At 50.0% G+C, this 21,814-nt stretch overlaps 5 protein-coding genes across 5 annotated transcripts; all 5 read left to right on the top strand.

Moving 5' to 3' along the window:
* Positions 1 to 289: 289 nt before the first annotated feature.
* On the top strand, positions 290 to 11,652 carry BO88DRAFT_426123 (uncharacterized protein; the record flags this gene model as incomplete). Its single annotated transcript, XM_025708879.1, has 6 exons — positions 290 to 452; positions 511 to 1,608; positions 8,994 to 9,153; positions 9,307 to 9,887; positions 9,945 to 11,431; positions 11,473 to 11,652. The coding sequence occupies 6 exons, from the start codon at positions 290 to 292 to the stop codon at positions 11,650 to 11,652; spliced, it is 3,669 nt and encodes a 1,222-aa protein (XP_025562413.1).
* A 779-nt stretch (positions 11,653 to 12,431) lies between these two features.
* BO88DRAFT_405480 (dolichyl-phosphate beta-glucosyltransferase) lies at positions 12,432 to 14,319 on the top strand. The gene is made up of 3 exons (XM_025706882.1): positions 12,432 to 12,891; positions 13,023 to 13,817; positions 13,878 to 14,319. The coding sequence occupies exons 1-3, from the start codon at positions 12,775 to 12,777 to the stop codon at positions 14,220 to 14,222; spliced, it is 1,257 nt and encodes a 418-aa protein (XP_025562414.1). The 5' UTR covers positions 12,432 to 12,774; the 3' UTR covers positions 14,223 to 14,319.
* Positions 14,320 to 15,946: 1,627 nt separating this feature from the next.
* Positions 15,947 to 16,693, top strand: BO88DRAFT_341536 (uncharacterized protein; the record flags this gene model as incomplete). The annotated part of the gene is made up of 1 exon (XM_025703106.1): positions 15,947 to 16,693. The coding sequence occupies one exon, from the start codon at positions 15,947 to 15,949 to the stop codon at positions 16,691 to 16,693; it is 747 nt and encodes a 248-aa protein (XP_025562415.1).
* A 1,866-nt stretch (positions 16,694 to 18,559) lies between these two features.
* On the top strand, positions 18,560 to 19,846 carry BO88DRAFT_341996 (uncharacterized protein; the record flags this gene model as incomplete). The annotated part of the gene is made up of 1 exon (XM_025703122.1): positions 18,560 to 19,846. One exon carries the CDS (start codon positions 18,560 to 18,562, stop codon positions 19,844 to 19,846), a length of 1,287 nt encoding a protein of 428 aa, XP_025562416.1.
* A 772-nt stretch (positions 19,847 to 20,618) lies between these two features.
* Positions 20,619 to 21,727, top strand: BO88DRAFT_454312 (putative cell wall protein; the record flags this gene model as incomplete). Its single annotated transcript, XM_025710799.1, has 2 exons — positions 20,619 to 20,702; positions 20,765 to 21,727. The coding sequence occupies 2 exons, from the start codon at positions 20,619 to 20,621 to the stop codon at positions 21,725 to 21,727; spliced, it is 1,047 nt and encodes a 348-aa protein (XP_025562417.1).
* Between the last annotated feature and the right edge of the window lie 87 nt (positions 21,728 to 21,814).

Consider the following 21,814-nt stretch of genomic DNA (forward strand, 5'->3'; position numbering starts at 1 on the left):
ACCACTCACTATTCCTAGTTACTCTGCTCTCTAGTGAAGCGAACCGCTTCTACACATCTCCACCTTAGTATACTATCTCCATTTACGCTTCTTGTGTTTGTCACAGCCTTTTAAACCCTGTATGCTGTCGATTGCGATTTCATCGGTACATGTTCATGAGCCTTCTATTCGTGAGATACAACTCTCGCTTGATAGAAGCTAGAAGCGTGTAGCTACTAGCTCATGCGCCATTAGCGTACCGCATCCAGGGAACACTTCTCTTACGCCTGCGTCAGGGTGACCATTACTCATGGACTCTGCAAGTCGGCCTGCTTTTGAAGGGCTTCCCGCGACGATTCCCAACGATACCAACTTCCAAAATACCCCAACTTCAGCCACTTTAGCCCAGCCTAACACCCAAGACGTAATGGACATCATTCCTGACGTGCCGCGTCCGACATACCATCAAGAAGGTTAGTACAACGATGCGAGTGATGTTGTTTGCTAGTGAAATAACAGAATGCTTTCCAGTCCCTACGGTCGTGAGTCTGTCTGGGGCTCCAAACACCTTCTCAGCCAATGCTGCATCAAACCAAACAGATTCTTTCACTCCACAGCAAACACCACCGAGAACCTACTTCTCATATTTGAGCAATGGCGTCATAACAATGCCCCGTTACACACCGAACCAGTACTACGGGGAGCCGAGCAATATCGGTCATCAACTGGATTATATCCCTGGTGGAGATCGAGGTCGCTCATTCGCGTACCCTCATACACGAACTCTCTCACTTCCACAGAATCAACACAGCGGCCTTCCTGCCTACCCCCAGCGAGACCCGCGCTCAAGCAACACCCGGCCAGCAATGTCTATGACGACGCCGGACCCAGTATCTGGCATCTCACCGGGCGACGCGTCACCGAACAACGCCGATTCGACATCATCCACTGCAGTGATTCCGCCAACACTTCGACCTCGAGGTTACGTGCCCCCATCGGCGAGGACCCAGCAAGGAACGCAGCACCCAGCCCCTACTGCTGCTTCTCCAGGGCCAACGTCGTCAAGTTATCATCAACAGTCGCAAGCTCAACAACATTCGCATGCATCTGGTCCATTCTCTCATATGCCGCCCTACCTTGAAGAACGTGACAATGGCGCCTATAGTACTCCACTAGTTACAACGCCTGCACAGTCATCGTCGGCCAACTTTGTAGCAACCGGCACGCCGTCTTCACGCTCGATGAATGCGGGAAACCCCAGATATGGGCGCCCTCTTCCGCAGCGGCTAGAGCTTGCTCGGCGAGCACATTTTCACGCCCATCCACACAACCAGCAGGCTGCGCAGGCCATCGTGGAGGCTCATATGCAGCTGCAGCGCCAGCGCTTGCTCCGTCAGCGCCAGGGGCTTGGTACCAACCCCACGAAGCCAGCCGCAAGTCTTGATAATGCGAAAGACGGCCGCCCCGAACCAAAAGAGGCGCACGAAATGCGAGTATCACTCGAATGCAAGGTTTGCTTCACCCAACTCGTTGATACGGTACTGCTTCCTTGCGGCCATGCTGTCCTCTGTCGATGGTGCGCCGAGATCCAGATTCCAAGCAGCGTCCTGGAACGAGGCGTGCTTGGAGGTCAGCCCCCGTGTGTGATATGCCGAGCGCCTGTGAGGCAAAAGGTATAGGACCACATTTAAGACTCCCGGAAATGCTTAAGATTACTCACACTGACTTGGGGACACAGATGCGGATCTTTCTTTCTTGATAGCTGCAGTGCTATGGCACCTTCGGTGTACCGATACACATCGCTGGTCAGTTGCTACTAGTTGCTACTTACTGCCTTGACTTTATTGGTGTGTGCGCTTGAGAGACATATAGTATGTGGCTGGCTTTGCATACTCTGGAGTTTCAGGTTTGGAGTAAATCAGGATTCTTTCAGTGCATTAGAATACAGCTCATGTCCAGATCTAGAAATGAAAAATTGAGTTGAGCCTACCCAGTATGCAGCATCATCATCATCATCTAGTTATGCTATAGCATGATGTATCATCCGCACAATTACGACTACTTTGGTACTACCTAGATAGTATGATAAAGTGCCACAATCTAGATCCTTAGATTGAATAAGTACCTACTACATGCACACCCACACAGAAAGAATCTCGTATTCCACGCCTCGATCAGGCGAATTTTCTGCAGAAAGAAAAAGCCGGAAAGATGACTACCTATGCACACTAGGTATGTAAGTTTCCTTCATGAAAAACCGGATATTTGAAACTCGGGACGCGTGTAGGACGTCGGTGGTGGTTTGTGATTAGATAGATCGACCAATCAATGATAAAGAATTAACGATCGAGATCGAAATCGAGATAGTAATTCCGTCTACCTACCTAATTCCAAGGTACTGTATTAACGTACTTAACTTGTGAAATGGATAGATCAACGGAAGAGATTTTGATAATTTTGAGTGGCGTTTCGGCTGTTACCGTGGTTGGAAAGGACGGAAACTGGAAGTATACCTAAGGTGTAAGGTACTATAAGTTTCCTTCCTTTTTGGGGATAAGCATTCGGTTCGTGTGTTTCGTTGACTTTGTTTTTGTTTGAGATAGAGGTAGTAGTATTAGTAGTAGCTTGTATAATGAAGAGGTGGGTGGGGTAAGATAAAGAGAGATGCAGATACAGATGAGAAAGAGAATTTGGGCATATTCTTTTTGTAGGGAGATTTCTTACTAGAAATTTGAAAGCAAGGATCTCTGGGCTGAGGCAGTGCTGTGGAGCATTTGAAGTGTATCATTAGTTGAGGGTTGTTTGTTCATTGGTTGTTTTGTGACTAGGTTATTCCTTGGAATTTTTGGGGCAGTGTCACACTGGCTTCAGTAGACACTTGGTGAGGTGGTTGTGAATGCATGAATAGGCATTATTTTTCTTTGTGTGTTTGGGTTCCTTTTACTAAAGGCTTTCGTTGTGTTCGCGTGGTGGGTATACCCATGCGGAGGGCTGTTTGGGAGACATGCAGAGAGAGTATGCGGATATAGTTATTGATTCTGTGACTAAAAAGAGTAGTTAGTGGTAGACAAAGTAGGATACAGCACCCACGATTTCTTTTGATCAATCAATCGCAGAATTTAAAGCTGAACAGATTCTATATTATATTCCGATGCAGTTGACCCTTCATCAACGATGGCGCAGAAGCCGATATTGTTTCCCACCGCACAGCTCTTCTGAAATCCCGAATCATACGCATTTCATCGTCGCAGAATATCGGGCTCATATGCATTACCTGAATGTTTAATCTGAGCTGCGAGTAGCCTCACTAGACCATGTCAGAGACTGACAGTTTTTCTGCAGAACCTCCCAGTGCGTGTGCTGCACGAGTGTTTAAAGCTGCGTGCATGCGCTGGCTCTGCTTGATGCGCTGGAACTCTTGGAAAATCAACAAGGAAAAATTGCGGTCCACTCATTTGGATGAACGTTTTGGGGAGCTCCTATCACTTGCAGTGGTGCTGACAAGTGGCTAATTGACCCGTCGGGGATACTGCTGCGCTTAAGAGGGCACCCGCTTGGCGTGACGGGAGTTGGCAGACTGTGGAGTTGACTTGGCAGTGAGCTGGACCACCACAGATTAGTTCAGCGGCGGGTCAAGATTGGTCTTTCAGTGTTATCCGGACGGGTTGAGAGAGTGGGATTGTTGGTATGGAGGCATAGTGTATGGGTAAGTGAGTGGAAGCTTTCTGGATGAAAGAAATGAAATAGATATCCAATGGAAGGAATGTGGTCCTGTGATCACGGACAAAAGAAGGTCTAGTGTGAGAAAGAGTCTGAAAAGAATAGTTAGTTCACCTTGACTCCGTCAATGAGGTTTACAAGAGTAGCAAGTAATTAAACATGTGGGAGGGAAAGGGGTAAAAGGAAAACCCCCTCAAGGTCAAGAGGACAGAGGGATGAGATCCAACACGGCGAGGTGCATCGCAGGGCTTCCATCCAGCCCTGGACCGATTGCCCGATCAAGGACTTGGGATGGGTACTGCCAAGCCAGGGTTTTCATCCCCCGGCAACGTGCATGGGCCGCATGGGAAAAGGCAACCACTAGCAAAGAACCGGGGAGGCGTTGTTTTCATGGTTTGGATCTTGGGGGAAGTATCTGACCAGTGAGCTTGCCAGTCTGCAAGCCACGGTAGGAGAAAGGAGGCCCTAGTCGAGGTAGCGAGCTAGCCGTCACTTTAAAACAAACTATCTTTAGGCCAGCCAGGGTCTAGCAATTTCCTCTTAGACACTACTACTTGATAGTCCATACAGAGCCTATCAACCTGTTTTTTGCTTCCTCTGCTCGTGCCGGTGTGGGTACTATGTAGTATGTATGCGCATTGACCGTTGGTCGCTCTCTCTCTCGTTGAACTGTTTGTCTTAAAAAGTTGCAACACTTCCCTGCATGTTATGGTAGGGGCGATTGCTCGTCGAAGGACATGCATCGTAGCTAGTAGGGATTGAGCAAACAGGTATGGTGAGCTGTTGTTTAAATGCAGGAATACATGCTGGTGGCTCAATACGGAGGTCTGAGGGTTATGTTTCAAACACGATTTACCAGCCGTTTATCATGGCTGTGATTTATTATCATCCTTGTATTACCGCCCTTGACGAAGGGGGCATCTGCAATGATAGCTTTCCATTAGTCCTGTAGATAAGTGAAACATATTCCACTTCGCCTTCCTGGTCATTATAATCGAATAGGTCAGCACCACAGATAGACCATTACCTGGTTGGCCTATTCCAGATGCTGATGCTCATAAGAAGATTCATATCACTGCAAGTATAAGCTATCCTTTCCCTTACCTAGAGTTATAATAATGTCAGACGTGTCTGGATTGATACCAATAGCTTTATTGTTTACCAAGGTACAGAAATCGATAGCCTTGGGTGACTCAATTTTCGGTCTCCAATGGGATATATCATAGCCTAACCTGGCATGACTAGGCAGTGGAAACGATATGTTATGTGGTCAATGACTAGCTTCGGAGTCCTCCTTTGGCTTGTCAACTTAGCCTTGACGATCCCGTATTCGTAACCATTGAGCTGCATTAGCATTATCTTCGCCTTTGTATTCTGCTGGTTTCACCTAGGCCGTCTTGGGTCATTACTGATTGTAGTCACCAAATTGTACTGATCTGGTTCGTATCGATGCGTGAACGGTAAATCGCTTATTTTCAGCTCATTGGCGGCTCGTAGTACCCAAATATATACCTGCGAAAAGGGATGCTGTCCGACTCCTCTTCCTCCTATCTAGCGCGCAGGGAGTTTGTCTCACACTTCTGGAGCATCACCACGCCGTGAAACCTGTGAGAAAGTATCCGCCCCAATAGTACCTGCCAGTCGTCATGCGGTACCAGTGACTCTTAAACGATAGCCTTGCCATGACAGGTCATTCCACGCCGGGTGGCAAGTTAGAGGGGGTGTGCTACCATGGAACGTCGGATATAGGTAGGCGTGATCTCAGAAGGCTTGTGGGAACACTGCGAATTCCGTACAGGCTGGACTGGCTGTGTCTGCACGGCCCCCTTGGGCCCAATATCGGTCAGGCGGGCAGCGCCCAAACGATCGAAAGACGGGCCTGTCATAATGTCCTTACTTTTAGGCACTGGTATCTGCAGTACCTGGCTCATTTAGTAGTAGGTGTGTCTGTCTGTCTGTCTGCCTGTCTTATGTCAGACATATGTATCACGACAAGCTAGAGGTGCCTGTCAATGCAATCTTGTGTTTTGTCCAAGGGTGACAACACTGACAAATATTCAATCGGACGCCGATTGTTCTAGTTAGGATTGGGGATGTTGATAGATATGAAGCCATATGTATAGCAACACCACCTCGAGGTTAAAGGCAGACCGTCCCACTCTTATACGACTGATCCACACCACTAGCTGATAAACTACCAGCCTCACTGGGGCGGCAGGTCGATCAAGCCCTGAATCACACCTGGCAATCTCTCAAGCTCAAGCCTTTCCGACGTTGAACGTGGCGCGCTGATCGCGATTCGGTCCCCACATGCGACATGTTCTTTCTACTATTGACTAGCTACCGTCGGTATGAAGCGGTTCGGCAGCACTTGGAGTCGGCCGGTAGCCGTGCTCGTGCACTTACTTGATAACAACCGACCTACATAAATGTGCTCCTGTCCAAGAGGCAAACAGTGCGTTGCTGTGCTGTTGCAAAGTGTCACCAACTCTATGTAGGTTTCGAAGCTGAACCAGAGTAGCGGTGTCCATGCAAGGGCAATCCCGATTATTTAGTCTGCTCAGTACGTACCCGGTGAAGAGGGGGAACAACCGGAACTGAAAACCGGCCATTGCCGGTTGTCATCTTCTGACCCCTTAGGCCAAGGCTTGTGAAATCCATTGTTGGCGGGCGAGGGGGATCTTGTGGCTATGGCAAAACACGGGCAATTTCGCCCATGGTCAGATCAGGCAGCGACTCCCTTTAAGAGTGGTTCCCAACAGGGTTGTGGTTCGACGCTGTCAACCGCAGCCTTGGTGCGGCAAATCAAACAGGTCGGAGGTTAAACGCCGCTCAGGCGACCAGCAGTAGTAGCATCCGTTGTCTCGGTGAAGATCGAATACTAGCACCGCGTGGGCGCGAATTCGAGAAACTGTGGATTCGTCAAGGGAGGGGAACACACCTTATAAAGCAAGGGCAACAGCATCCTCATTCCTGGAATTAAGCTTGTTGGTTTTAGTGGCGATGAGGGTCGAGTCAAGTATGCCCACAGGCTGCTGCATGCAAGGAGCTCCGGTAAATGTGGTCCTCCCCAAATCATCGGGTCCTAGCATCAACAACGCCAATTCAGCTAAAAGTAGGTTTTGGTTTGTCTGCCAACTCTCAATTCTTGCGGGAAGACCGTCAGAGATAGATGGCAATTAGAGACTATTGAAACAGGGGGTGACAGATAAGTTTGCCACGACCCTCGTGGAGATTTAGGGGACAGGGGGTTAGGAGAGAGAACAAGTGTGGGAAGGAACAAGGAAAGAAGGCATAAGAAGGGAAATGTTGAGCGTGGGCAGCTTTGGTGGTAACCAAGTCGGTAGTATACTATGATATCCAATTTACCCTTTCTGGAAGGATGTGGCGCTCGAGGGGAAGGAAAGTCGATCGGCTATTGCTAGCAAACCGTCGAGACACAGACCATTGACTTGTGAACCATCCAGAGTGAGCTTGCCGAAGTGTCTTGTCAAGCCGTGATCACAAGCAGATAGGATTGAAGCAGGAGCAATAGTTAGGAAGTAGTACGTAGCAGTCTTATTCTTAGTATAGTAGTAGCAAAGCGGCGCCACATAAGGCCGGGAAGCGAGAAAGAAAACCTCGCCACGATGCGGTTCTATTCGGAGTTTGGGGGGGAAAAGAGAGAGAGGGGGAGAGACAGAAATGTGAAAAGGGAATGATATAGGCAAAAGACTGATCGGGACCGATCTTCAAGGTTCACCAGATGATCATCCCAGAGCATTACCAGGTTGATCCCTTGAGAGAGACTGGAGGGAGAACAACGAGTGGGACAAAGCCGACGAGGCAACTGCCCGCAAATCGTCAGGCTACCGAAAACTGCGGCTTACGAACCCCCATCCGTATCCTTACCCGAGTTTGGTCACTTTCGTGGTAATTCTGGTAATTACAGGCAGCCATTGCCGCCAAGTCATCCTTACCCCAATACCGGGAAATTACCGCGGTGAAACCGTTTTTTGGTGATTAGTATGAAAGGGCCAGTCAAGCCAAGTTCCAGCCAGCCAAAAGGCCAACCAGCCCCTCTCTCCCTGGTATCAATACCATCCATCCAAGTATCACCGGTAAGAGTCAAAAAAGTTAAGTCAGTCGTACAGTAGTAATAAGTAAGTAAGTAATGGAAGTGAAAATTAGTTTTCATTAGTAGAGCAACCAAAAAGAAATTGAAAAATCAAGAGAAGAAAAATAAAAACACTGAAAGGTAGAAAGAAAAGAAAGGAAGAGAAGAGGATGAAGAAGACTAACTAACTACTTTTCCTTTCCTTTTCCCTTTTCCCCCTACGGTAAGTAACTAATGTACTGCTACCGCTGCTGCTCCTGCTCCTGCTGCCGCCGCTTGCTGGAAACTGGCTGGCTGCGTTGGTTGCTGCTGTTCGCTCTTCTTCTTCTCCGCTTTCTTCTTAGTCGCATTTTGTCTCCGCGATTTGACCTTCGATCTATCCATTCTTCAAGGGAAAATTAGCCTTCCTACTATCACGCCGAGGTGGGTTGGACTATCAATCGTTGCTTTCGGTGTTCGTGCGCAATTTTCCTAACCGGTTTGCTCACTCTGATTCCTAGGCAGAGATGACTTTAGTTGCCTAAAGAACTTAAATGTCATCTGCCTCTTAAATAATCCCGCCGTGTCCCTCCAACGTGTCCAGGTCAGTATTACCATTATTATTTGATTATTATCGTCAGTTCCCTATATTATTATGACTGTCGTTTATTTACCTCCTTCTGCCCATGTCTACTATTCTTTTACTTAAAAGCCTTCTACTGCTACTATTACCACTTCCACCATCACTACCACCACCACCACTACTACTATTCCTCCTCCTTCTCTTTCCTTGCTCTCTCGATCTACTATCTCCCTGTGATTCGCTGTGCTGTTCAAGGTTTCCCAGTTTTGCTTGTCACATAGGCCTTGATGTCGTTGTAGATCTGATCTGATCTATTACTCTTAAACCACTGCCCCGTCTCTCGTTCTGTCTTCCTTTCGGCTTCCTCCGTCATCGCCAACATCACTTCACTTGCGCCGCGATTACTATATATTAGTTTCTCCCTACTTGCGCACATTCACCCGCTCCTCTTTTGTTCAGTCTTCCTCTTTCCTTTTCGTCTCTGCAGTCCTTCTTCCCCAGGACCACTACTGTTATATCATCACCGCCACTACTACCGCCACCACACCATCCTTCACCTATCGCATTAGCTCCACCATCATCGGACTGATCGTCTTATCAATACCTGGTGTTGGACGGCTCGCTGATACGGATCAGATGACGTGTTACATAACCCTACGGTAGCCAATACGATGAGTGACGGAAATGCTGGCCAGGACTCCCTACTGGTTTCATATCATGATCGAGCTTCTTCTGCAACAGCCCTACTAGAGCCCGTCAACCCGGACATCCATCCGAATTCTTCCTCCCACCCCAAGTGAGTAGTGTTCCCCCCACACACCGGGTTCTTGAACCAATTCTAGAATACTTGTTCATGTGTCGCGTTCTTATATTGTGTCTGCTGCGTTTTTGGTCCATCAAATTATTATCGGGTAACTACCATCTGCGGTGTTTCTAACAGCCTATATAGGAAGCCACTACCACCGTTGGTGTCGGATGCTGGCTCCCCTGCCGGATCATCTACTACCAATCGAGCGTTTCACTCTGCCAGTGCCTCATTTTCGCATAAGAGAGGCGACTCAGGGGGCGCCATCCCAGATGATTTTGCCTCGGATGGCGTGAGTGAACAAGCGGCCGACCTTGCTTCCTCCAACGTGCCGAACGGGTGTCGTCAAGCATGGCAGGAGCAATGGAGGCGGTCTGACACCGAGTTAGTCCGCCCATCAAGCCGCGCAGTAGCTGAAAGTCGAATGGGGCAGGCTAGTCCGGCTGACAGCAATTCCCGCCTTCCTAGAGATGCCGCCCCCACGGCGGACGACATAGGCGACAGCAACGGCGGCTCATCCCCGCTCCATTCGCAAGCATTTCGCTCCAGTCCCATTATGAATGCCGGCCGTCCGCCAATGCACCCAAACGCCAATCCAGACGAGATGGCCTCCCTCTCCGAAGTGTCACGGGAGTCTGCGGAGGGTCTGAGCTATGGCCAAGAGTCCGCGAGACAATTGAGCAATGCTCATAGTCCCGCCGGCGTGGTCACTGGGACATCCGGAGGTACATCAGCATCAAATGGGCTTATACTTCAGCTAGTAGAAACTGATTATTGCACAGAAGAAAAACTGATTCAGGATGTTCGAGGAATCTATGCCGGGTTGGTGATGGCGGAAAATAGATGCGAGGTGTGGCACAAGCGGGTCCAAGAATGGCCCACGATGACGCAGGTTCAATATCAAAGCTTGGTTGGAATCCACGGAACTATGCTGCAAGAGTATCACGATTTCTTCCTTTGCTCCCAACATCCTGTCGCGAGCTCTGCGCTCAAACGCCTAGCGGAGAAATATGCCATGCCCGCACGACTATGGCGCCACGGAATCCATTCGTTGCTGGAATTGCTGCGCCATCGGCTCCCTGAATCCTTAGAGCACATGCTAGCCTTCATCTACTACGCCTATTCCATGATCACACTGATGCTCGAATCGGTGCCCGCCTTCCAAGATACCTGGATCGAGTGTCTGGGAGATCTCTCGCGCTACCGGATGGCCGTGGAGGAATCCGACCTTCGCGAACGTGAAGCCTGGGCGGGCGTGGCACGATACTGGTACAACCAGGCTGCAGACCGGAACCCGCATGTGGGCAGAATCCAGCATCATTTGGCGGTTTTGGCCCGACCGGATATCATCCAGCAATTGTTTTACTATACGAGATCTCTGGTCAGTGTTCAGCCGTTCGCGGGCACACGGGAGAGTATTTTTCTCCTATTCAATCCTTTCTTGAGAGGGCCCCGAGCACTTGGTCGTCTGCCACTAGTAAGCGCTTTTGTGGCGGCACATGGCCACTTGTACACTAGAGACGTCGGAGATCGCTTTATCAAGTCGATCGACACATTTGCATCGCTTCTGAACCAGACAATAAGCCAACTGGGGGCTGCATTCAGGCTACAAGGGTTCTTCATTTGCGCTTGTAATATTTCCGCCATGCTAGAATATGGCAGCCCCGACGCTTACCTGGGCCTCGAGTTCCAGGAGGCGGAGCAGTCGCAAGTAGAGTCACTAGACAAGGTCTACGACTCTGCTGATAAGGCCTGGATTCCTGTCAATGACCTCGAGGCCATACAAGCAGAGTTTTTAGCATCTCGGGACTCCCCAAATCCATCGCCTTTGCTCTTCTACGGGTCCTACCTCGCTTACCACACTTTGTCCGTGATGCTCGAACAAGTCAATCAGGTCCCTGACAGGAACATATACGCAGCATGCCATGTCTCTCTAGCATTCCTCTGGTGCTTGTCACTTACACCGCGAGGTATGACCCGCCTGGAAGTTGCAGTACCGTGGAGAAAACTTGCGTCTTTTCTCAATACTCTGTTTCGCAGCTACATCAGGCCCGAGATCGCCGAGAGGGAAGACTTTCCCGTCTCGGAAGAGACTACCTGGGTAGCGGAAGACTTCCTTATCCGTGGCCAGATCTGGAGCCAACGTCTCTATCCTGCATCTTTCTTCGACAACGCACCTACTGCCGGCGAGGGCAGGAACATTGAGCCGCCGTCACGGGATATCACAAGGATGTACAGGTGCATATGGCTGGGAATCAGGCTTGCCAAGGTAAGCTTCCTGTGGATAGGAAGATACTATGATCGTGTTAGAAGAGTCATGCTAATAGCGAGCAGTTTGGACGTTGGATCACATATGACCCCAACGAGCGGAAGTTCTCTGCTACCTCATTCGCCCTGGAGCTTGAGAAAATTGCCGAAGAACACAACCCCTTTTCCACGCCGAGTGAGGCCAGTCAGGATAGTGCAGGCAACGATACGCGCGAAACATGAGGACGGCCCGGCTGGCCCACTTGTGAGCCATGCAATTTGGACGTTTGTGAAGTATCGAACATTGCGAGAGACGCTATCTGGATGGCCCGATCGATTACAATACCACCAAAAGTCCTCGCTGAAATAACATAAAGGCCCGGTATCTGGGCGCTCTAAAAAGGAGAGCCATATGAGTGGTGAAATAAGTATTGATGCGAGTCCCGTCGAGGCACAAGCCTAGCAGCTAGCTTTTGTCTGCATTCGCTCTGGATGTCGATCACAGATGAGATTGCCATGCGACATGAAAAGGACTGTCGAGGAGGATAGTGTCAGCCTCCACCCGATCCAGGTTTTATCCAGCAGCTACTCACTCAAGCCTGTCTTGGGCCTCCGACAAAATCTATTAATAGTGTAAGATCATCCCTACTGGTATAGGGAGAGGAGAAGACGGGCGTGAGAGCATTTAGATATACTACTACTCCCATCATGGTGGGTGGGCATGAAATAGAAAACGAAGTCACTGGTATGTATGTAATTAACGAAGAAGCTATCAAGAGAACCAACAAAACAGATGATGGAGAGATCTTCACTGCGTAGACTAACTACTAACTAATACCTAAGCATACATACTTACGTAGAGAGCGGAGCGATGAACCGAGCCAGGAGTGGGGGAGCCGAAGCCGAGCGGAGCCTGCAGAACGAATGAAACCCACTGAAAGGACAAGTTGGCGTCTGCAACGCGTCTCATGCTTGGATGCTAAAGGCTTAAAGCCCGCTCTACTAACCTATCTTTATCTCACCACGTTTCCCCTTCGGAGCTGCTCCTCCTCCGCCTCCTCCTCCTACTTTATTATTACCTTGCAGTCCTTCCTCCCGGTTCCGGACGATGGCCATTGTTGTTCATCGTCATTCTGCTCCGGATCGCTGCTTTGTCCCTCCATGTTAATTAGGTGATCAATCCTTCAAGACAGCTTCCGTGTCGCATGGCTGGCCAAGATCGGATCGTCTCTGTCCCGTTGAGCCCTTGAAGCTCACTTCCCCTCTCCATCCGCTGCCTGTCCGCGATTATCTTCATCCGCTCGAGGCCATCTGTCCCTTCGCCCGACGTCCCTACCACCCCCTGCTCTTTCAGATCTCAACATCATGGCTGAAGGTACCTTCCTCGGTACCTGCGGTCATTGCGCCGAGCTCCTGGCGAACGTTCCGCTCTCGGTCCTCCTCGTTACCTTGGTCGCAACTCTCGCTGGACTGTCCGTCCTGGTATGTTTAGATTTACATTGATCCTCGGGTTTACTGTTGCGCCTCTGGCTCCCCCGTAGACTGGGGATGCCCTTGGTTGGCCACGCGATTTAAAACAGTAGCGCTAACTAGCGGTCCTTCACCCTGTCTAGTTCTACATCACTCTGTACACCGTCGCCCCGGTCCCGCGGAAGCCGTTTCCCGAAGAAAAGAAATATCGTACGCTCCTGAAGAATGGATCGATCACCGAGCCCCTCGATTTACCTTGCTGGCAAGATGCCCTAGACGCTAAAAAACACCCCGGTCGGGTCCCCGACCACACCTCGATGGAGGAAGCCGATTTGTTCATGTCATTGGTAGTACCCGCATACAATGAGGAAGACCGCCTGGCGGGCATGCTGGAAGAGGCAGTGGATTACCTGGAAAAGGTCTATGGCACGGTAACAAACTCCGCCAATGGCGCTGAGACCGTTACGGCGGAAAAGGCAGTGCGTCAACGGAAACAGGCCAATGGGCACACCAATGGCTCTGCGACTCATCGTCCGGTACATGACAACAAGGGCTGGGAAATCATCATTGTCTCTGATGGCTCCAAGGATAAAACAGAAGAGATAGCGTTCACATTCGCTCGTGATCATCAACTCTCATTGCACCCCAAGGGCTACGCTGGCCCTTGGACTCCGGGGACGCATGAGGGTGTCCGCATTCCCCCAGGCACTATCCGGGTGGTGTGCCTGACAGAGAACAGGGGCAAAGGCGGAGCCGTCACCCACGGTATGCGACATGTCCGCGGCCAGTATGTTGTATTTGCAGATGCCGACGGAGCGAGCAAATTCGAGGATCTTGGAAAGCTTGTCGCGGCCTGCCAGAAAACCGAGGACGCGAAAGGACGCGGAGTGGCCGTTGGATCTCGGGCGCACATGGTGGGAAGTGAAGCTGTAGTCAAGGTATGCTCTAACATATTCCTTCTCTATGCCCGACGTAACTAACCGATGATTCCCATACAGCGCTCGAAGCTGCGCAACTTCCTCATGCATTCATTCCATCTGATCCTGTGGCTGTTGACACCCTCCAAAACGGCCACTATCAAGGATACGCAATGTGGATTCAAGCTATTTTCCCGGGCGTCGCTGCCGTACATCATTCCTTACATGCACTCTGAGGGATGGATCTTCGACGTGGAGATGCTTATGCTCGCCGAATTTGCCGACATCCCCGTGGCCGAGGTGCCCGTTGGATGGAGAGAGGTCAAAGGCAGCAAGTTGAATGTAATTCGCGATAGCATCGGCATGGCTTGGGGACTGGCTGTCCTGCGAGCTGCATGGTTACTTGGTGTTTATCGGCGTACTTGAGATATACATACTGTTCTTGATTTAGAAGACCAAAGAGAAGCGAATAGAGTAGTGAAGCAGATAACAAACAGGATCATCATTATCGTTTTGTCACATAATACATACAATCATCTATTCCGGGTTGAAATAGCATCTACTAACTACTATTACTACTCCTAGTATCCGTACCTCCCAACAAAAGTATATTCCAGATCACAGACCGGTTATACTTAGTAGCAGTAGTAATAGGAACTGCAAGTCCTACCTCTATTAGTAGTAAATAACCCTCAATCATACTGAATAGTAGTACACACCACCAGACATACAGACAGCTCACCCTCACTCAAATCCTGAATTCGTATGTGCATTGTATGTCATGCGAGGCCCCGGTGGCGAATCCCAAAACCGGCCCGGAAGAAGCCTAAACCACTTCCTCAATCCCGTCATTGCATCACCAGTAAATTCCTGGATCATGCCAGCCAGCATTTAAAGTAGTACATATCTTTCAATATATATATATTCTTCTACTATGTATCTATCTAATGACATCACTAACTACACAATAGTAAACAACTAGCATAAAACATAAGAGAATCATTATTTGTAAGAGGGCAGGCAACGGTATAGTTAGTAGTAGTACTACTTAGTACTACGGAACCACCCCGAACGGCCCTACCCGAAAGCATAGAAAGGGGAAACCTGAACGAAGAAGAGAGGATAAAGTTTGTCAGTTAAAAAAGAAACAGAGGAAAAGGTGGTAAAAAAAAAGTCAATTTTCCATTCCGACTTGGCTGGCTCTCGGTCCGAAGTAACGTGGTTTGTTTCATTCAAGTAAAGAAAAAAAAAGTTTTTTTTTTCTTCGCATCCATGCCGAAATGAGGCGAATATTTAAATAAAAATATGGAAAAGACAAAAAAAAAGGGGATCAATCCTTTGGAATTGAAAAAGGTGGTCTGATATTTTTTTGATTCTCAAAACTTCCCCTCAGCTCCATTCCCTCTTCTCATCACACGCCCACCTTACCCCCCATCAATTGCGTTGGTTTCAAGTCATTCGACTCACCTATACCCTCGGTTATCTATCTATAGCCCCCCGGTCAATTCTGCAGGTTACTGAGCTACGCTACTAGCTCATGGGCTTTTAGCCGTTATACTCTACCGGTTCTCGGAGGAATACTGCCCTCATTAACTGGTACTTATTGACGTGCTTGCTTGCTTGCTGAGTGGCTTTTTGCTGTGCTGCTTGGTTTGCTATTAACAAGGCTTGCTTTGAAGGATTCCGGAAGTCAAATCTGGCCTTACTACATACCTCATGGTATGGTGAGACACATCTAGAGCAATATCCGTGTCCTTGGCAGTGATAGCCTGATCATCAGTTGTTCGGTTGTGCTTGCCCTGTGGTGGTAATATACTACTATTGGGCTAGTGGTGCTGTGGTGACACGTTGGATCTTGTCTACTACTAGTAGTAGTACTACTACTTCTTACGTACTGGGGGTTCGAACTCTCCTTGGGTCGGAGCTGACGTCGTGGAGTGGCTTTATATACTAGTACTTACTCCTCTTGCGGCGTTGGCAAATACGCTACTGAACCCCAGTGTTGCACATCCGATCTATTCTATGTGCTACTGTTGTACTATGAGTGATTCGATCTGAGTGGATCTCTGTTTGGCTTCGTCGACGGACCCCGAACGAACCCACTAGCTAGCGTGAGCTAGTACATACTATCTACTTCTTGTCTCTTCACAATGGGTATCCCACGACCACAGGAGCATTGGGTGGATGCTCCCCAGACGAATTCAACCAAACCATCGCCATTTCTCAATTTGCCTCTGGAGCTTCGTCTCATGATCTACGAATATGCACTGGTCGTTCCAAACGAATTCACGGATCGTCCGATGATCGTGATCAACGACCGCGGGAACGTCTTCACTGCCCGCGGCCGATACCGAGCTCTCTCGATGTGCCCCAGCTGGGTGGGTGAGAACGGTCGAGTTCGCAGCTTACTTTCCGTGAACCGGCAAATCCACGATGAGGTGGAGGATTTCGTGTATTCGCAGAACACCCTCTTCTTCCTGAACTCGTTCAATCTTGACCGTTTGGGCACCTTCCTCGACACCATCAGTCCCACGGCGCGCCAGCACATTCGCAGCGTCGGGTTTGAGATTTTCTTCTTTGTCCACTCGCAAACAGGCGTGCCGAAGCGGACCTTGAAGGAGTATAAAGCAGCCGCTCGCATGTTGATGGAAATGTTGCCGAACTGGACAAGTACCATGTTTTACTTAGATCCTCGCTTCTACTTTCCTTCTGCTGCAGTAGGGAATCTGGAATCGTCTGCGCGGGGTATCTGGTATCTGGCGACGATATTTGGAGCCTTGCACAAGGATCTCCATTTCTTTCCACTACCGTCGATGCATCGACATGTTATGGACGATGCAAAGAAGTCGCTTCAGGCTGAGACGCAGGCGTCACAGACGAAGCTCTCTATCGCATAGGAACCGGGTGTTATGAATTTTTTGGTCAGGATTATCTCCTCTTATTCCTATTTGTCTACATTAGTAATACTTTGTCTCACTTGTCCTGCCATTTACTTTTTCCGACTGGGGGGGCGGTTTCCTCCTCCTTCCGATCAGATACCCACTGGGACTATTATCTGCAGGATGACGTTTAGGGAGATCGGTGCGAAGAGAGTTTAATATGCGCACACACTGCGCAGTAGACTGTCTTAGTCTTGAGGTACTCCACTCTTTGATTGCCAATCATCTCGGAATGTCACGTTGGAGGTTTGGGGGTGGGGGGATGGGCATGAGCACGGAGAATGGGTGTTTTGGTCGCAAACAGGCGGGAAGCGATAGGTTTTGCATTCTTGGAAGGGTTTTCTTCGTTTAGGTTTGTGTCTTCAAGCGTCATGTTTCCTACTATGGATAGAGCTATTTGAATCAGCGTCATTTCTGGTCATTTTCTTATTCCTGCAAGCTAGGAAATGTAGCATGATCATAGTTGGTAGATGCATGGGGGACTTGCAGCGGGCAGCAGCAACCGTTGCCGCCCGCACGGTTAGTGTAGTGGGTTAGCTTCAGATCGGTCCGTCTGCTGGACGTACCAGATGATGGGGATTCATTGACCCGCCTGGACCATGAAATCATAGCCTAGAAGGAGGGGGAAGACGAAGAAGAAGAGGAAGAAGAGGACCTGACTACTTGGTGTGAAGGCTGGGGGAATGAAGCAGAAATGAGTCGAATATGGAGATGAAACCCCAGGGAAAGAAAGAGTGACTGTTGCTTCTGTTGAGCATCCAAGCTAATAACGTCATGGTCTGCCTCGTGATCGTCGGCCTCAAGTTCCTTTTGGTGGTTGAAGAGAAGCAGCCAAATTACATTTCAATCCCACGCTTCTTCTTCGTCTTGATTGCCATTCTTCTTCCTCTTTTTTTTTTTTCCCTCTTATGTTCCCTTTCTTCTGTTCCCTCCTGTTTTGTTTCCCTACCCTGGTTTCCTTCCCTGTCTGGTCCTGGAAGATATCAGCCTGCTATTAAACCCCCCACGTCTGATATCGAACCAGTGAGCACTTTGATCTCCTGGTATATCGAGTAATAAGTGTTAGTAGTAAGTAAGTAGTAGTATCCTTTCCATTCATTCCATTTTCCTTTTTGGCCCTCCCCGCATTTGGGTGGATCTTCTTCCTATCCTGTCATCAATTCTCACCTCAGTCGGTTTGAGAGAAGATTGGCATAATGATTAATCTCTTCGTCCTGCAGGCTGTTGCTCTGCTCATAGGCTCTCCCGCCGCCTGATAAATGCTGTGTGCCTTTCACGCTGCAGTCTGCAGTCAAGCGCATCGTCCACTTGTCCATCCTCTTGTGGTCGCAGGCTGCTACCAGCAACAACGTCTTTGGTCCACGACGCACGAAGCTGCTCGCCCTGCGGATTGAAACTCTGCTTCAGGCACCGGTGGCTTATCAACGCTCGATTGCCCACTCCGGACAACTAAGTAGCTAAGCTCCCCCACCGTTCCCCATCTCATTTGCCACTGGTAGGTTACCCGGTCGGTGTGGTTCCCCGGTTCTTACTTGTCCCTCTTTCAGTCCCTCTACTCTCCTACCGCTGTTTAAATGACATTCAGTCGCTCCACGCGCGATCATCACTGCGATGCTGCTGTATCTAGCTCGGCTGATGTTTTAGCTAGTACCGAACTAAATTCATTCACGTTGTGACTATTTCGCCAATTGTTCGCTCCTTTCGCTTTCCCCTTACCCCTCTCTTTCTCTTTTTTCTCTCTCTCTCATTCTCGCCTCTTTATGAAGGGAATCCACCCGACCCAAACTGTCCCGGGAGTGTCTCAGCAACTCCAATAGTCTCAAAATGAAGCCAGCAACCGCTACAAAGTCCCCCAATGGTCGTGGGAGCCTCTACAAGGAGGTTCGCTTTTCGCCTACACCAACTCCCGTCCGTCGAACACAGTCAGTACCAGACACCCATCTCGACTCGAGGCCAAACTATACTGGCGGCCCAGATATAGAAGCAACCAGTTATTCAGTTGTAAGCGCCGAGTACCTGAGACAAGTACGGTCGCTCCTCGATCGCCAGCGGGCAAACTTCGAGCATGAGAGGAAGCTATTCAACGAGGAACGACACTTATGGGAGAATGAGCGTGCGCTACTAAACCAGAGGATCTCTGAATTAGAGTCGCTGCTCAAGGGTAGGGGATCCACAGGGACCGCCGCTACTAGTACAGCCGCGCTCCCGACCGGCACTTTTCAACATTATGCATCATCATCTGCATTTCACAGCCAGTTCAGCCACCCATTTTCGGCAGAACATACTGATTCTTCTCACCCGACAAGTACCCAAGTGTGGGAAGGCTCTAGCCCTGGAAGCAAACCCACGAGGGTATTCCCTAACGCGGAGAAGACAGACTTCTCAGGTCTCCTATTTCCGGAGCAAGGAGGCAATCCATCGGTCTCTGCGCCATCCTTGGACGCTGCCCTTTCACCAAAGTCCCATGCGACTGACTTGACTTCAAGCGCATGCGTGCCTGTCCCAATTGAGAGGCTTGATAGCAAACTTGACGGGATCACGCTCAAGTCCTCAGCTTTGCCGCCAGAAATTGTCGCTCGTGTGATTACGCCACCATCGCCACCATCGCTCGAGGGCTCTCCATCACTTTCTTCCAGACCCTCTGCTGAGCACCGCAACAGCCTCAAACTGAAACTGTCTGAACTTGGCCCGCCAGAGTTTAACCTGACCAGGAACGCCGGTCACACACCCATGGCTAGGATCGATCGGGACGTCGACACGGAGCAGCCGTCACCCCAGGAGACCGCGAACGAGGAGGAACCCCTCGCTTCGGAAGCGCCTCGGCAACCTGCAGAAAACTCCGACTCGTATTTTGGGGATTTGGCGGATGACCCTGCCCTGAAGGGGCCACTTACCTTGCTGAATGAGGAAGAGCATGATAGTGAGTTTCTGAAGGAGCTTGATCAGAAGCTTCTGGACCAGGTCAAGCAGGCCCTTGGCTATCCCCGAAGCACTGATCAGAAACAGGCTGAAGTCGAGCCCCCCAGTCAGGGTGATGAGCCCGAATTAAGGTTCAAGAATACGACGAACTTTGGTACGGCTTTTGGGAATTCGGACTGTGGGAAGGTGTAGGGTAGAAGGGAGGGATTATCGTGTGGTCGCAGATATTTTGTTGTGGATGTTAACCTCAATAACCTCATAGCCACATTTGGACTATGGTTACGATGGACCCCAGATTACGGGATGGGCCATTATCTTTTTGGATGGATACCATGACTGACGAATATGACGGAACTTATCTTTTTGCATATGCATCGGACACTTATGTGTAAATATTAAAGCTACGGGAGTCTTTCTGAGAACAGGTGTTTTCTTTCATTTTGGTTCTTTGCAGTATTGTGTACATCTGGTCGAACACGCTCTGCTCTCCTTGCGTCCGCCCCCGACCCGGTCAAGCCCCCATCCCTCCCTATCTTATCATCCCAGTTCCCTTTCAACCTCGACACTGCTTTAATAACTGCTACAGGGATGTCACCCTTCGGAGGGGCTATCTCCTGGAGAGTGGCTAGGTCCTCTTCGCCATGAGGTCACCGTGACTATCGGCGCCATTGTCTCGTGGGCCTTGCATGGCCCTTCGGCCGGCCCTATGCTGCGGGATAATGTCCTAGATAGGGTCTTGGAACCCTTGTATACCGCAATGGACGGAGTGTCTGTCTTTCGGTATAAGAAGGCCAAAATCTCATGCTGACATTCTTTTCATCAGAGCATTCATCCGCTGCAGATTCCAGCATTCATTCTTTCACAGCTCATTCCAGCCCTGTCTGTCTCTAACTTGGTTATTCGCTCCTTCAACTCCCATAGTTTCCTTCTCTTGATAATTACGTCACATTCTTTTCCTTCTACAATGTACAACCTCAAGAGCCTTCCGGCACTGCTATGCCTCGTGCTGGCTGTCACTCCCGTCCTGTCTGCACCTGTCGCTTCTGGAGTATGTTAGACCTCAATCTTGCATTCAAGTTCAAACATCAGCGAAGCTAACACATACTGCAGGATGGAGCCGTTGTGCGAAGGCAGAGCCACCATTTCAATACCAACACCCAGTCCGGCTCTAACATGGGATTCTCTATCCCTGATGGTCCATCCTACAACTCTGGCCAATTCGCCTCCAACGCTTATCGTGAAGACCGTGGGGGCGATGATGATGATGAGGGCTCAAGCGAGTCCAGCAACACCAACGCAGGGAACTCGATGAATATCGGCATCCCGGGTGGTCCCAGCGTCAACTTGGGCAACTACTTCAGTAACAACTATGAGGAATCTGAAGAGCCACGGCGAAAGCCCTCGACTACTTCCACTACCACTATTCCAGAGTCTACAACGGCCCCTCCACCTCCGCCAGTCAACCCTCCTATTGAGACTTCTGTTCCTGCCCCTCCTGCCCCTCCTACAACTACCACCACTACCCAGCCCCCTCCTCCTCCCCCTACAACCACTGCTCCCCCTGCTCCTCCTACCACTACTGCTCCTCCTGCTCCTCCAACCACTACTCCACCAGCTCCTCCTACAACTACTGCTCCTCCTGCTCCTCCAACCACTACTCCCCCAGCTGCTCCCCCTACCACTGCTCCTCCAGCACCCCCAGCTCCGTCTACCCCCTCCGAGCCGGCTCCTCCTGCTGAGACCGAAGAACCTGAAGAGCCAGTGCAAGAATGCCCAGCACCAGAGCCAGAGCCACAGCCTGAGCCTGAGCAATCTCCTGAGCCTCCAGCTGAACATGAACCTTCCCCTGAACCGGAATCATCTCCTGCCCCCGAGCCTACCCCTGCACCTCAGCCCAACCCTACACCAAGCCCTCAACCAGAGCCCCAGCCAGAGCCCCAACCTGAGCCCCAACCTGAGCCCCAACCTGACCACGAGCCTGCATCCGAGCCTGCATCCGAGCCCAGAATCATACCCACTCCTTCCCCAGCTGCTCCAGCATTGCCTGCATACACCTGTCAATGCCCTGCTTGAGCTTGACATACGTTTCCCATCATCCCCTTCACTTTCTTTGCCTCTATCTTATCCATAACTCTCATTCATGAATTTCCCTTCCCCTGC

This window comes from Aspergillus vadensis (genome assembly GCF_003184925.1).
Source record: "Aspergillus vadensis CBS 113365 unplaced genomic scaffold BO88scaffold_13, whole genome shotgun sequence".
In the NCBI taxonomy this organism is placed as follows: domain Eukaryota; kingdom Fungi; phylum Ascomycota; class Eurotiomycetes; order Eurotiales; family Aspergillaceae; genus Aspergillus; species Aspergillus vadensis.